The 14,571-nt window shown below is 45.7% G+C and overlaps 1 protein-coding gene across 3 annotated transcripts in view; it reads right to left on the reverse strand.

Moving 5' to 3' along the window:
* LEF1 (lymphoid enhancer binding factor 1) overlaps window positions 1-14,367 on the reverse strand; it is a 70,409-nt gene extending 56,042 nt beyond the window's left edge. For all 3 annotated transcript variants that reach the window (XM_041395809.1, XM_041395810.1, XM_041395808.1), the window contains exons 1-3: window positions 14,158-14,367; window positions 13,263-13,326; window positions 11,669-11,802 (exon numbers count right to left, since the gene is read on the reverse strand). In XM_041395809.1, coding sequence (XP_041251743.1) covers window positions 11,669-11,802; window positions 13,263-13,326; window positions 14,158-14,367 — 408 coding nt within the window. The remainder of the gene's footprint in view (window positions 1-11,668; window positions 11,803-13,262; window positions 13,327-14,157) is intronic.
* Between the last annotated feature and the right edge of the window lie 204 nt (window positions 14,368-14,571).

A 14,571-nucleotide genomic window follows, 5' to 3' on the forward strand; every position in this document is an offset into this window, starting at 1 on the left:
TACTGCTTCCTCTGCACAGCCTGCTTTTTAAAGTCGGGACTAATTCTTTGTGGCTCTGGTGTTCATTCTGATAAGCAGAGGGATGCTCGTAAACCAACACAGAGGAAAGAGTGGAAAGACACAGGGAGCTGAAGCCGTCACTGTAAACAGAGGGATCTGCTGCCATTATCTGCAGGACAGCTAAATCAACTTCTGCCTATCCCACAAGGAGTCTCAAGTATCTGGAAACAAATGCCAGCCTCCAAAAACTAAGCAACATGCATAGCATTGCAAAGGTCTCCAAAACACTCACCACTATGAAGACACAGCAGAAAAATAACTTTTACATGATGCTGCAACCCTACCTTTCAACATCAAACCATTACTATGATGAAAAAGTATGTTTTACTGTAATTACTACTAATTTTTCCCTTCCGGGGACTTTTGTGTTCGTTTACAGAGGATTCACTTGCTACTTGATACTTTTTCTTGAAAGCTTGCTCCTTATTTGTAGCTATTCAGTGAAATTCAAGAGACACTATTTAGCCCAAAAGAGGCACCTGGAGGCTGTCGGCCAGGTTTTCACCCCATGCAGCCCACTCCATAACCTGCACAGGCAGCATTCCGTGCCCAAGCAGAGGCACAGCTTCTCCTCATGCTGGATTCTCTGGTAACCACATTAGAGAGAGCCAGCAACCCTGCCAACCAACCTCACCCACTCCGGACATCAGGAACTGAAATCCCTTCAAGGTGACGGCCTGCAGGACCACAACAAACTGAGTTTTAAGTGTGGCTGTGGTGCGGGGACCGTGCAGCCACCAGCTGTGGCCACAGTGTATCAGCTGTAGCTACAGAGGTGTGAAGAAACAAAAGAAAAGGCCACAGATGACCTGGCTAACCCTGGCAGGGCAGTGGCACCAGGGCACACTGCTTAGGAAGCTGAGAGCTGTGCTCCAGTGAACACAGCCTGGCTGCACTGTAGTGTATTAAAACAGAAGATATTTCAGGAAGCTCAGGGAAAAGTTTAAAGCTTCCAGCTGCAAATGAGCCAGCACCTCCTTGTAAACCATTCTTCCCACCAGAGGCTGCCGAGGCACAGGGCACGGACATCGCTGAGGCCTTGGCAGGTGCCCACCACGGCTGGAAGAGGAAGATAGATGCCATTGCTGCCGAGATAACATCCCAAAAAGCTGCTCTGAGGTCTTCCCATCCTTACAGTAAACAACAAAAGTCCCACCACACCAGTGCCAGGGCAGCTGACAGAGAAAGCCTGGCTGGTCATTCCCAGCACATTGTGTGCAGGAGCTGCGAATCAATGGCAGGTTCCCAGGAGAGGGAGCGCACCGTGCTCGTTATCTAATTGTGTTTGCACTCAACTTCTGACAGGGAGGGAGACAAAAGTGGGGGATGAAAATAATGATGCTGAGGGCAAATAGTCTGCTTCCCTGCAGGGGAGAGAGCAAACAGAAAGCCAAGTGGGAAGATATGGGTGCTATTGTGTGGCAGGGAGGGAAAATGAGAAAACACAAAGTCTGTTTTTTGACAAAACCTTTTTTGGGCTAATTCTCTTAGGCCCCTTCTTGCTTTTATTTAGAAACTTCAGTAGATTGTTTGCTCCTTCATTCAAAGGCTGGGTATGAAACACAGCCACAGCCAGCACTGACAAAAACTATTTTCCTATCTGCACTGGCTTCAATCCTCTTATTTTCCCTCCCTCCACCACACACTTTCTCAGACTTCTCATTTGCTTTCATTAAAAAACCTAAAACCAAAACCAACCTAAGAAACACATGTTTAGAAGTGAGCTGTCTTTCAGGTGAATTCCCAAAGTGAACTCAGGAAATACGGATTTTATTCCCACCTCTGCCATCACCTTCCTCTAAGGCTCCGAACAAATGTTGCTTTTTCGGGGCCTCATTTGCACAAGTCTCCTCCCAGACTGTGCCTTTGCTTTTGGGAGTGGAGTGGGGGGAAGCAGAGGACATCCACACACACGAACACACACATAACCCCAGTGCCAGCATGGGCACCAGGGATACTTCCCAGGAATCTGCCCGCAGTCACTGATGCACTGCAATCTCCACGGGTCACGTCCTCATGCTACACTCTAGGTTGGGCAATTATACACAGAATTTACCTATTTCATGCTTAATTGCACAGGCACAAACTTTTCCTCCAGCCCCAAAATAGCTAGAACTTACCAGCGGCTCTTAGGTTACCACAGGCACCTCTGCCAGTCCTGGCTTAACCTCCTGGGATCGAATCTCAGCCACCGTCTTAACCAGCCATCCCCTCCTGGGAGAACCCAGCAAAGGAGAGAGAGGAAGCACAGGTAACACAAGAAAGGCCAACATCAGCTATGGGCTCCTGGGCTGTGACATGCTACCTCCAGAAGAAAAATTAAACACCCACCTGTAGGCTCTTCTGCTGACTGAACCTGAAAAAATAATTTGTCCATTAGAGGTTGCCCAGAGAGATTCATTTAATGGAGGGCATTTTTGTGCAGTAAACACTACTAACTATCTGACTGTATTTACTCAGAGTCATGGAAGACAAGTTTCACAAACCCACCACTGAGATCTCCTTCTCCTAGGAAGTCTGCCTGTGCCCCAAACACAGGGGTTTCTGAACTGGCTTTGATTCAACCATGTTTCCCGACTGAACATTTATTGTTCTGCCCCATTAGCCTGCATTATTCTCATTTATACACATATCCTTGGAAAGAAAAAGCAATAAAAGGAAGGATTTAAAGTGTCAAAGAAAGAAGGAAAGCTCCCTACACAAGTTGTTTTGGAAGCACCCTTGAACTAAAAAATGTTCCAAGACACTGTTTTGACCAGCTCTTCTACAGTCTCTTAATATTTCCTTATTACAAAGTATGAAGTCATCCTCTTACAGGTCACTCTGATAAGAAGATTATATTTGCCAGTTATAAAAAAAAAAGTGTTTGCAATATTGCTGTCAAACTGTCTGGGGAGTCACCTAATAAATTAGCATTTTCTTGTGCTTCTCCTATTCCAATTCTTCCTTCTGAAGATTTACATCTAAAACAGGATCGCTGCACTATTATATTAGAAGTATCCTTAAAATAACTGAGATAGGGAAAAAAAGTCTCAACAAAACCTGAAAAAGCCACACACTTAAGAGCTAAGCTTTTTAAAGTTTTATTTCTTTTCTTTTGCCTTTAAATCCAGCACAGCTTCCTTTTCTTCCTATAGCAAGATTATTTAAGACATGAAATAAAGCACAAGAGAGAACGGTTTGAGTAACAATTTTTTCAAATCCAACACATTCATTTGAAACTTATTTTTTCAAGCTGAATTTCAGTTGTGTGCAGGACGTAATCGGGCAGTAAAAACCAGACCAAAATAGAGCCCAGCATGCTACTGTCAGAGGGCAGCCAAAAAGGGGCATTCTAAGGGGGTAAACTATTTTAGTCGCTTGAGTTTTCAAAAATGTATTCCAGTATGTTCGATGTATGGCTTATTTCCTCAAGATCCTCACTGGCTCTCCCAGCGCCGTCTGGGTGAGCTCACTGCTCCTTCCCATGCTGATCTGCAGCAGGCTGCAGGGGACTGGCCTGCCCCATCACCCTGGGCTCCCACACCTGACCCTCGCTCACCTGTGAGCTCCCACCCCGCTCCCAAAAGCTCCCCGAGAGGCTGAACCTGCACATACGTTTGTATTTGGAAAAGGAGGATCTGGATGTGAGCACAAGGACAGTTTTTACACTTGGCAGGGCCTAGTTCACATGCAGAGGTTCAGGGGAGAAATCAGCCTCTCCCAGTTTGGAGGGGTCCCTGCACTGGATCAAGCCCAGCTGTTCTCTGGCTTCACCTCAACTTTTCTGTACACAAGTGTTTCTTCAGTTTAAGATACAGAAGTGCTGCTGATCAGACCACAAAGATGGAACAAGCTGCCACAAAGCCTAAATTGAGGAGAGGGCACAGATGTGAGAACGAAGCCAGCCTGTAAAAACTAATTGAAGAAGATGTACAGTGGAATTTTGCGGCATGGGACAGAACATGGGTTGGTGGCAAGAACCTTGCTCACTGTGAGGGCACAAGGGAACGAAACGAAACTGCAATGAAGGAAATACAGGACTGGCAGGGAGCAAAATAAAGAGCGAGGAAAAACACAGTGAACACTCATAACTGCAGCTTCCTGAACCCAATACAGCACCTCTCAAACTTCAGAAAGGAGAGACCCTCAACAAATCACTGGATTGTGGCATTTAAACAAAGTAAACATATTTGTGTTGCTGGACACAGTTTATCTGCGTTTTAGCACATCAGCAGGCAAAAGGCCTTCTCCCAGACCATGGTCTGTGTTTGACAAGTGTTGACACCTTTAATCGTCACCTCAACATTGTACTTTTTTTATGCTAGACAAAGCTTGCCAATGCAAGACTTGATAGGGATGAAGAAAGATCAAGGCAAAAAGATACGCCAGAACTGTGGAGAGACAACAGACGGTCACAAAGATAAACCTCTGAGACAGTTTTGAAACACAGAAAAAGGCAGAAAATCGAAGAAATAGAGCCTCATAGCATAGCTAAGTGACCAGTTACAGAGAGACAGCTCTGAGCAGTCAGTGTCACTAGGATGCCTACTCAGAAATACAGAGCCTACAGGGATAGCACTTTAGAGCTCATCGCTCTCCACTTCTGAGCCAACAAAACTGCCCAACCAAAGTCCAATCATCCTTTTCCCTGTTTTTTTGAACATACATGATGAATCAAACAATTTCCAGACTGGTTTTCTTTAGATAATGACTGCAACCCTATACACACCTCCGTTCAAGTCAGCTAAGGTGAAGCTGAGCTGTCATCAGTATCCACAGGATTTCAGCATCATGCCTTGCAATTCCGTGCAATCTCGCTCCTTGTGCTGACACTGAGAGGTTCGTTGCAGCTCCCACAGTTTCCAGGTTTCTCAGAGCAGGGCTGCTGGTTATGTGCAGAGCCTGGCACTGTGCTGGATGTGCAGCACCAGCCTGTTTCAAACTATTTTAAAGCTTCCCTGCTCAGAAAGCAAGGAAGGAAAAATGAAAAAAAAAAAAAGAAAAGTCACACAAGCAGCTTTCTGCTGCTCTTTGCAGAAACAGCTTCACCAGGGCTGCCTCACATCACAAGCACATGCCCATGTACCCTACTCCTTGGCAAACACTTGCATGAAGTCCCATGCTCCCAAGGGACTCCCTCCCCCGCCCTGGTCTGGGTGAAGCAGACCTGCCGCTGACTCGTGTGGCACTGTTTGAAGTACGGGGCTGGAGTACTGAAAGTGCTTGGATAGACAGATGCTTTTGGGAATTAACTGCTCTCTGGCTTGCTTAATAACTCCTAGCCAAAGCAATTCTCTGGTTTATGTGTTACAGCTGGTGACAGCACTACACTTACTTTTTAAGTTGAGCTGCCCATTTTATAAATATTCAATCGAAGCCCCATAACATTACACTTGTAATTTTTGCTGACTAAGCTCATCCCATTGATTTTATGCCTCAACCTTACCTATATCCACAGCCATTTAAAGAAAATAAACAATCATTGAGTCGACCTTTCAGCTCCATGAAAATGCTCTTCTACACAAGGGATTTGGTAACTTTGAAGATCACAGGCAAAGATATTCTAGTTCCTTCATCCTCCATCTAAAGCCCCAGCAAGCACACCACCACCAGAAGCCATGGAAGGGCAGCCATATTTTCTTGGGCAGTTCAAGCTCCTTTTCTTCCCCTTTGGAGAGCAGGCAATCCCTGACTGATTAGCACAGTTGGTGTACACGTTAACTCCCTACTGCACTTTTAGCTCAATCCCAAAGATTCAATGAATACATTTTTATTTAAGTGCTCAATCACTTTCTTGCTGAGAGGACAGATTCCTTTGAAGTGGGAATCCCAAACTAAATAAACATATCCACAAGATCCAAGTCTCAAATAGAAGCCACTGGGTTGCTAGATTAAGTTATTCTGAGTGCAGTTTTTTTAAGTGAATCTAACAGTTATGAAGGGCCGGAGCAAGAGAGACACTAATCCCCAAGTGCCGGGGCAGGAGCAGCATGCCAGTGTCCTGCAGAAAGGGACCAAACCCAACAGCCAGATGAGAACTGTCCTCACTCCAAACATATCTTACAATCAAATCCAGCTCAGAGAGAAATGTCTGCTATCCTGGACAGGGCAGTTTGGGGTAAATGGGAGCCGTATCTGCACAGCTGGATAGTCACAGCACGTAGTTTCCCTGCAGCAGCAGGCAGGACAGAAGCTGAGGACAACCTGACTCGACCAGGTCAAGGACAGACTGCCTGGCTCCCAGCAGTGTTTCTCTTGAACCAGACAGACACTGGGTCAGGGTCCATCCACGTGAGAGCAGCACAGGAGATCACAGCAGGACACACACACAGACCTCACATCGCAAAATGTTCGGGGTTCATGTTAAAATGGACTCTTGCATGTTTGTCTCTTTGTCTTCTTGAGAGACATGGTGTTTTACTACTAGTAAAAAAGAAAAAAAAGCACATGCCTCTGATAGGACTTCAGAAATATTAAGCAGCAGTAAAATGCTTTTGTGTGGGTTATTTCCTTCCCATATCAGTAGGCATTTTCGTTAACTATAAACAGAAGTTAAGTACTCAAGAGAAGCCAGGCCTGCGGTACCCAGGCTTTTCAATGCCTGCAGGCATGCAGCGCTGCAACTATCTGGAAAAAGCCTTTTCCTCTTTTGATGCCTGAACCTGTGGAGCTTCAGGCTTTCTTCTTGAGCCATATCCTCCTTGGCACTTGCAGCCCATAACAAGCTATTCTTATTAACATTTTTTCTGGGCTGGGATTAAGTTGGAAAAGAGACAGGAATGACATTTTGCTTAAACCACTTTAAAAAGTAAGCATCAGCTCTACCATCTAAAGTTTATATTGAATCAGCTCCTAGATGTATAGAAATAAAAAGGGATATTTAGGACAAACACACACATGTATTGCTATACAAAAGTTCCAACTTTGATGATTTGCAGTGGGTGGGGTTTTTGATAATGCCTCTGCTCAAGCCACACACACACACACTCACAATTGCTGCCTCTGCACTGACACATCAGGAGAACATTTTGTTTTCCTCACAATTACATAGATTCGCTAATTGCATCAATGTGACAAGGAGGAGGCAGCAAAAGCTGAAAAGGTGTTCTCTTCACCAGTATGTGCCAAAGATCACGGTAACAATGAACTATATACCTAAGATTCTGCCTGGAGCTCTGATCAGCAGCATCCAGATCAAACTTCAGACTAGGACAACCTAGAGCCAGTGTGGTAACTTCTTCTGCCCCTTTTCCAAATGGAGGATCCATCTTATTACGTGGAAGAAAGAAAACGCCACCAAAACTCATCCCATGACCATTCACGGCTTGGGTTTATGTTTCACAGTGGCCTGACTCTGACTAACTTAGACTGACCAGCCATGAATGCTTGAGTGAGAGCAGCTGAGAGACACTTTGCAGCAATGAGGTGCCACTAGTAGGGCTGAGTAGACTCCTGTTCTTTCCCGGCGCTGCCATTTGGCAAGACTCAGTGAGCTCCTCAGAAAACAGTGCTAAAATTCCTCCCTGGGCAAATGCTAAAACACTCCATCAAGTTCTGCTTCCATACAGCCAGGAAGCTTTTGTGCTCCTGTGTGCTTGATTTCAAAGTTATTTAAGGAGTTAATCGGCATCATTGAGCTGCACTGCAAAGCCATGCGCCACGCAGGGTGAAGCTGTAGAGCCTCGGTGTTGGATAAGCAGCTCTGGCTTGTGGAGCCCCTCAGCTGCCCACTTCCTCAGGCATGGACCTGGGGTTGTAGAGGGAAAAGAGACATCTGTGACAGGACCACAGCTGCCTAAAGCCCCAGAGCATCCTGCTCCAATGTCAACTTGGGAATCAGAGCAAAGGTTTCTGGTGGGTGATATGGGAGCAGGAGTCGAGCCACAAGTTCTGCACTGTGCAAGCTTATTTCATGTTGGGCCAGGGAGGTTTCAGCTGGCCACAGCTTCCAGCAATGTCTTACAACTCCATAGTGAGAGGAAGCAAATTCTCAGGAAAAGACAATACAATGAAAATCAGGTTTGTGTCCTTCTGCAGCTTCCATCTATTCCCCTTGAGGCTCCAAAATTTCCCCACAAGCAAGTGAATCAGTCCCGCTTTCAGAGGAACAGAAGATGTAGCGAGGGAAACAAAACCCTCTCACTGAGGCTCCACAGCCACTCATTTTTGCTATTTCTACCCTCATCCTTCCTTCTGCCCACATTATCCTCTGAATCTCCTGGGACATCAGCTCTTCAAGATGGGAACTAACTCCGTACCACCTGCCGTACAGAAACATACAAGGAATATCCAAAATTTGGGATAGTCCTGCCTTGTTCCTAGCAATCCAAGGCTCTTGGAGGAATTCCTGGTCACTTTCAGATACGCTGCATTGTGCAAGTTGCCATAAAATGTTTATACATTGTATCCTCCAACCTATTTAACACATCCAGCTGCTACAGAGCGGCAGTTGAGCCAGGAAGAAAGAAACCCAGACCCCAAGAACACATAACAACAGACAAAAGGCGGGTTGCAGAAATCCCCTATCTTTCCATAGGAAGTTTAACTCATGGGGAATGAGAAATAAAACCAAAATTATCGTCTGGATGAATTTAAAGCGTGGAGAAATGATCTTTCTTCAGTCACCTCCTCTGTTCCCGCGTTCCCATCAAAGAGTCAAGAAAGCTTTGCCACCCCAAAACTAGTCTTGTTAACCAAAGGAAAAAAACCCCACAGGTTAGAAAACAAACATCTGTCTCCATCTCCCATCTTCAGCACCCCTGCGACGCTCAGAAACCACCACGAGCTATCTCGAGCACACAGGATGCACATTCACCAGGTGTTACTGCGGTTTGGCACCATCACCTGCCACTTCTCCTGCAGCCACCGAACCACGCTGAGCTTCTCCACTCACCACCTATCTGATAACAACACAAACTGCGGCACCAGGCTCTACCTGAACTTGCAATTAACACTCTCCTGCTCCTACTAACACAACTTGGAAACAGCAAATCAGTTGCCAGTAAAATAAGAAAATTAAAGAAAAAAAAATGGAGGAGGAGAATGGGGAAGACAAGACCTCTCTAACAACAGCAGATTTTGAATCCTTCTCAAACACCCTCTCCCTTCCAAAAGCTACACTGAAATTAGATTTCCTTTTTTTTTATTATTATGGTTTATTAGGCAAGCTGTGTCTGACTACACATTTGCACTTTTAATTTTACAAAGCAAGCTGTTAAAGCATTCGCCTTTTTTAAAAAAAGGAAAGGCTTTTTTTCCCCTCCTCTAGATATGGTGATGAAAGTAACTTTTTTCCCTTTCCAGGAAAGCTTTGCTCTCCCTTCTCATAGATGGTCCTTGCCCTGTGTCTGGACGCCGTCCCCCAGGGGCGCATCCCCGGGGCAGTTTGCAGTCAGCAGGTCCTTCCAAGGTGGAAAAAAAGATTCAGCGCCCCAGGGCGCCTTTTTAATCCTGGCTAACACCTCCAGGCAACAGATGCATCAACAAGAAGCGTCTTTGTCATGCAAATAGCAGGGCGCAGGTACACACCAGGCACAAATGGCTGGGGACTACTGACACCCCAGGGGAGACCTCTGCCTCCAGTGCTTGCCGATCTCAGCTGCTGCTTGCCCTGGGAAGGGGAGGCAGAGCAAACCTGGAGGGCAGCGGCTGGTGTCCCTCGGAGGCGAGCGCGGCGCGGAAAGCCGCGGGGAGAGCGAGCGTGGCACCTCCTGGATGCCGCGTTTTGATCTTGCGCGCATTAAACCCCAACTGTCAGCAACGAGCCTAGCAAAGATTACCGTTCAATTAAACAAAAAAATTATTTAATAACTCAAGCGTGTAGCCTTGTGGTTAAACTGAAAGAACTCCGGGCTTATGTCAACATTGCAGCCCTGCAACAGCACTGTTTTATTGAAACAGTGGTGCTGCTGCAACATGCAAGAGCAGCACTGAACTAAATTAGCCCCTCAGATGTTCAGCAGGCAGCTTTACAATTAAAAACAAGACGCGTTTTCCCCCCTTCCTCTCCACCACCACACCCACAAAGGGCAGTTCCTCAAGAGCCTCTGCAAGATGATATTCTGAGGGCATTGATGCCAGATCTATAAACAGTGGCAGCCCCATGGCACGCATATATGGGGAAAATCCTCAGTGAATAATTTAATTGGATTTTCTTGTTCCAAACCACGCACTAGCACTCAGGACTTTCTTAGGAAGGTAACAAGGCAAAGAGGGGGTAAAAAAAACCCCAAAAAGTCTGAAGTTTCCTAGTCCTCCAAAGGGCAGTTTTGAGTCTCGATGCCCTCTTGAAAAGCTGCATGCTTTTCCCTATGATACATCCAAAAGGAAGTTTTATGTAGAACAACGTTTACAACAATAAATATCAACAGACTGTGATCATCATGCTTCACCCTATATGGCTGTAGGCCTCTGAACTGGAATTTATACACAAAAAAACCCCACAGCTATAGAAAGCAATATATTGCATGAGTTTTTGCATCTTTCAAATGCAGATCCATGTGTTTTGCAGTGCCAAAGCACCCTGTCACTCCGACTCCAAACACACGCTAATTTAACACGTTTCGCTGCTGTCAAATTACCAGTGCAGATCAGGCTCCCTTCCTTTTGTTTTTGAAGTCAAATGCCACCGTCCTGAATAAAAATCAAGAACGAACGCCACAGAGCAAAACAATGCCATGACAGAAACCTCCAAGAAAAAAATCTAGGAGCCAGTAAGAGGGAAAACTGCTTCATCACAGGGAAGTAAGAGCATCCAGCTCCTCCTCTCACAGCACGCACAACGGCAGCGGCATTTTTCCAGCACGATGCCTACAAGCAAATTGTTTCCCGCTCCACTCAGGTTCTACTAATATAATTTCCACAGCTCATTTTAACTGCCTCTCCATTGCTCTTTATGTATACCAAGAGGCTTACAAAAATAAATGGGAATTGACTATCCAGAATTAAAAGTACATTTAAATCCATCAAACACGAATCTACGCCAATGGAAACAGAGGGACCAACCTGGAAGAATCAGTGCTCACCACAATGTAAGGGAAAGCTGTAACTACTGCATCATGGTTGATATTAATTCCTAAACAACCATTTCACAATTTCTGGCTGAAGATACAGAGTATGTTTCAAAGCAAAGCTGCCAGATAGATAAAGCCTTCACACAGACCAACTGATGGTGGAAATAAATATAAATCAGCAAAGAGCAATGCCACATCTGAAGCAAAAAAAAAAAATCCAATCTTCTCATCTTACTGTCATGTAACTTTAGCAGTTCTGCTTCCAGCCCTTGATTTTCCTCAACAAACGAAGAGTTAAAGCCAGAAAATTCACATCTGTCCCAGTCACTACAAAGACAGCATTTACATCATTCTGCCATACATTATCCTACAGTAGTAAACCAGAGCTCCCCCCACAAAGCCCCCAGCCCTGTTCACAGACATTAATCTCAGCTTTTCCACTGTGATCAAGACCAACACCACTAAGAGCTCTCAAACTCCACTGGACAGAGGCTCTGAACAGCAGAAGCTCAACCTTCCTCGTCACTGAAGCTACCCAAAAGACCCCATTGTAAACAGACCAAACAGAAGAAAAGCCAGCTTGCCAAAAGCAGCCTTTGGAAGAGATAACTCACTGTTCTGGGGATGGGTGGCGACAGAGATCCATTAGGCATGTATGGGTCGTTATTCATATTTGGCATCATGATATACCCAGAATAACCAGAGTACGATGGTCCCTTGCTGTATAAGCCATTGTCCGGATGCTTTCCTGTGGAAGATGAAACAAAGATTACATTATTCCCCACATATGCATTTCTCATGAGTTAGAGCACTCAAACAGGTACTGTGCATATATAGAAATGTTCTGCTTGCAAACGTTTCCTTACTTATGGAAATTACTGCTGACAGAAAATGATACGAAGCAATTTGTAAAAACATTTATTTTTAGGAAGAGTAAATTCTTAAAGGAGTGAGTATTCTCAGTGAGGAGTTTATGTTTAAAATACAGAGTAGCCTCAAAATAAATAATTTTGCTAGTACTCATTGAAATCAAAGTAGACACATCAGCAATGACATCACATTTCTCACGCAGCAGTTTTCCCCGATTTTATACATGCCTCTAGGATTTGTCAATTCAGAATTATTGCCAGTATGGGTTTCCAACATCATTGTTAGGAAAGGGAGGACAAGGCTGTGATAACTAGATATAACAATTTCCTTCTCTTGCTGAGACAGTGTGTGCAGCGAACAATTCATTCTGACTATGCTCACTGGGAACAATTAAAGGGCAGGGGGTGGCTTGGAAGGAGATCCTAACAATTTGGGAGGGAGGCTGTTAGGCACACATGGTACTACAGTCAGTAGGGAAGCCCAGTGAGAGGCTATTTGATCGGGAAAAAATAAGTGTTTGGGTCCAGGTCCCACAAACTGGGTGAACAGGTCTCCCACCTACATGCCCACTGACAAGGATACGACCTGAAAGTGAGGGTTTAAGAAGATGCAAAGCTGAAAACTATCGAGAGGTGAACACCTCCCCCTCACTGCCCAAATGCTATGAGCATGGACATCATTGCTTTTAGGCCGTTTAATTACAAATTTGCAGGAAGATGGCCACAGAGTCCTGGAAAGTACCCGGACTGAACTCTGTCTTTATACGGAATTTATAATCTGGTTTAGTTTGTGATGATAAGCATTTGATTTTAAACAATCTCCCACCCATCACAGCACACATTCTTTGCATGCGTGTCCAGCTTCCTAAATGATATTTGATTAACTTTGTTACTTCCTTTGTCCTCCTCAATCGAAATTAAACACTTGATATATTAAAAAATGCAGCAGATCTGCTCATACTTAGATTTGAAAAAAGAGACTTAAGTGACAGACTTTGGCTATGGGGAAAAGCAGAGGGTTTCTGAACACAACTGTACACTGCATGAGTGAAGAGATAGATGTATTTAAGGTGATATCCTAAAAATAGTTACTTCTTCAGTGAAGATCCATTTGGCCTACTTATCAGTTTCTAAACAACTGGAATACCATTTGGTCACTCAAGATAAATGCGCGGCACATTCGTCTCCTTTTCAAATGCGCTTTGAAAAAGCTTTGGCATCCCTTCCCTCCAAAAGATATTAAATTTATGTTTTCCAAAAGAAACCAAGTTCCAGTTTGAGGACTGTGTTGCAGGTCACAGAGGGACAACATTGCAAGACGGGACTGTGTGAGTCTCACCTTCCTCGGGGTGTTCTCTGCCTTTATCATGGTAGGAATCCTGTGCTTGAGTCTGCCTGGAAACCTGACCACAAGGAATCCACCATCAGAAAAGAAGAAAAAGAAGAAAAGTCATTGTATGGATGCTCATTTATCAAACACAATGCTACAGTTTCTTGAAGGAAGAGAGGATTTTAGAGCACAAGATTAACATCTTTCTTTTTCCTCCTAAGTCGCTTGGAAGGCAACTGTACCAAAAACATTTGTGTAAACTATTGTTTTATGACAACGTGAATAACTACATGGCTTTGCAAAGCATTTCTAGCAGAAGCACCCTTCATTTAATGAAAGGGGATCATTTCTGGAAAATATTTGGCGCTCTGGCGGTCAAAACGCTCTTGGTAAAAAGCTACCAAAAATAATAATAATGAAAATCAGGTTGCCCTCCTTAGCAGATCTTTAGGAAAAAAAAAAAAAAAAGAAAAAAAAAAAAGAAAAAGAAAAAGAAACCCCTCCAAACAGAATTTTTTAAAAGGCAGGTTCCCAGCTCGCCCTGAAGTTATTTTAGAGTCGGGAATTTCTTCCCTAACAGTTTTATGCAAATCCCTTAAAGAGTTTACAGCTAACGCTCCGACCCCGCTGATTTTACTGAGGAAATTTCATGGCTGCTTGAGGTCTAATACCACCGCACCGTCGGGGAACTCGCGGCAACTTTCTCGTCCCGGGCCGAAGCGCGGAAGGGGCTCTGCCCGGCGCACCTCTGGAGACAGGATTTGGGGTGGAATGATTTCTTTTCTTACGGGAAATTTTTCCCGGTGCCCCTCCGAAGCTCCCTCCCCGCGGCGGCGGCCGGAGCCCGCCGGCATCCCGCGCCCCCTCGGTCCGCGCTGCCCCGCGGAGCCCCGCGGCCGCGCACCTCATGCCCGTTGGCGCCGGGGGCGATCTCGGACTCGTTGACGAGGGAGGACTTGATGTCGGCCAGGTCGCCCTCCTCCTCGGGGTGGCTGATCTCAGCGAAGATCTTCTCTTTCTGGGGGTCCCCCTCGTCCTTGAAGGGGATCATCTCGTCGGTGGCGCAGAGCTCCGGGTCCCCCCCGCCGCCCCCGGCCCCCGGCAGCTGCGGCATCCTCACGGCAGCGCGGCGTCTGCTGCGGCCGCCGGCCCGCCGCGGGAAGGGGAGCGGGCGGAGCAGCGGGGGGAGGAGGAGGGCAGAGGAGGAGGAGAGAGGAGGAGAAGGAGGAGAGAAGAAGGAAAAAAATCCCGTGAACTCCTCGGGGTTGCTCTCGGCAGCCGGAGACCCCCGCCTGTCCGCCCGCCCCCTCGGGGCCGA

This window comes from Onychostruthus taczanowskii, unplaced genomic scaffold (genome assembly GCF_017590055.1).
Source record: "Onychostruthus taczanowskii isolate IOZ18803 unplaced genomic scaffold, ASM1759005v1 scaffold12, whole genome shotgun sequence".
In the NCBI taxonomy this organism is placed as follows: domain Eukaryota; kingdom Metazoa; phylum Chordata; class Aves; order Passeriformes; family Passeridae; genus Onychostruthus; species Onychostruthus taczanowskii.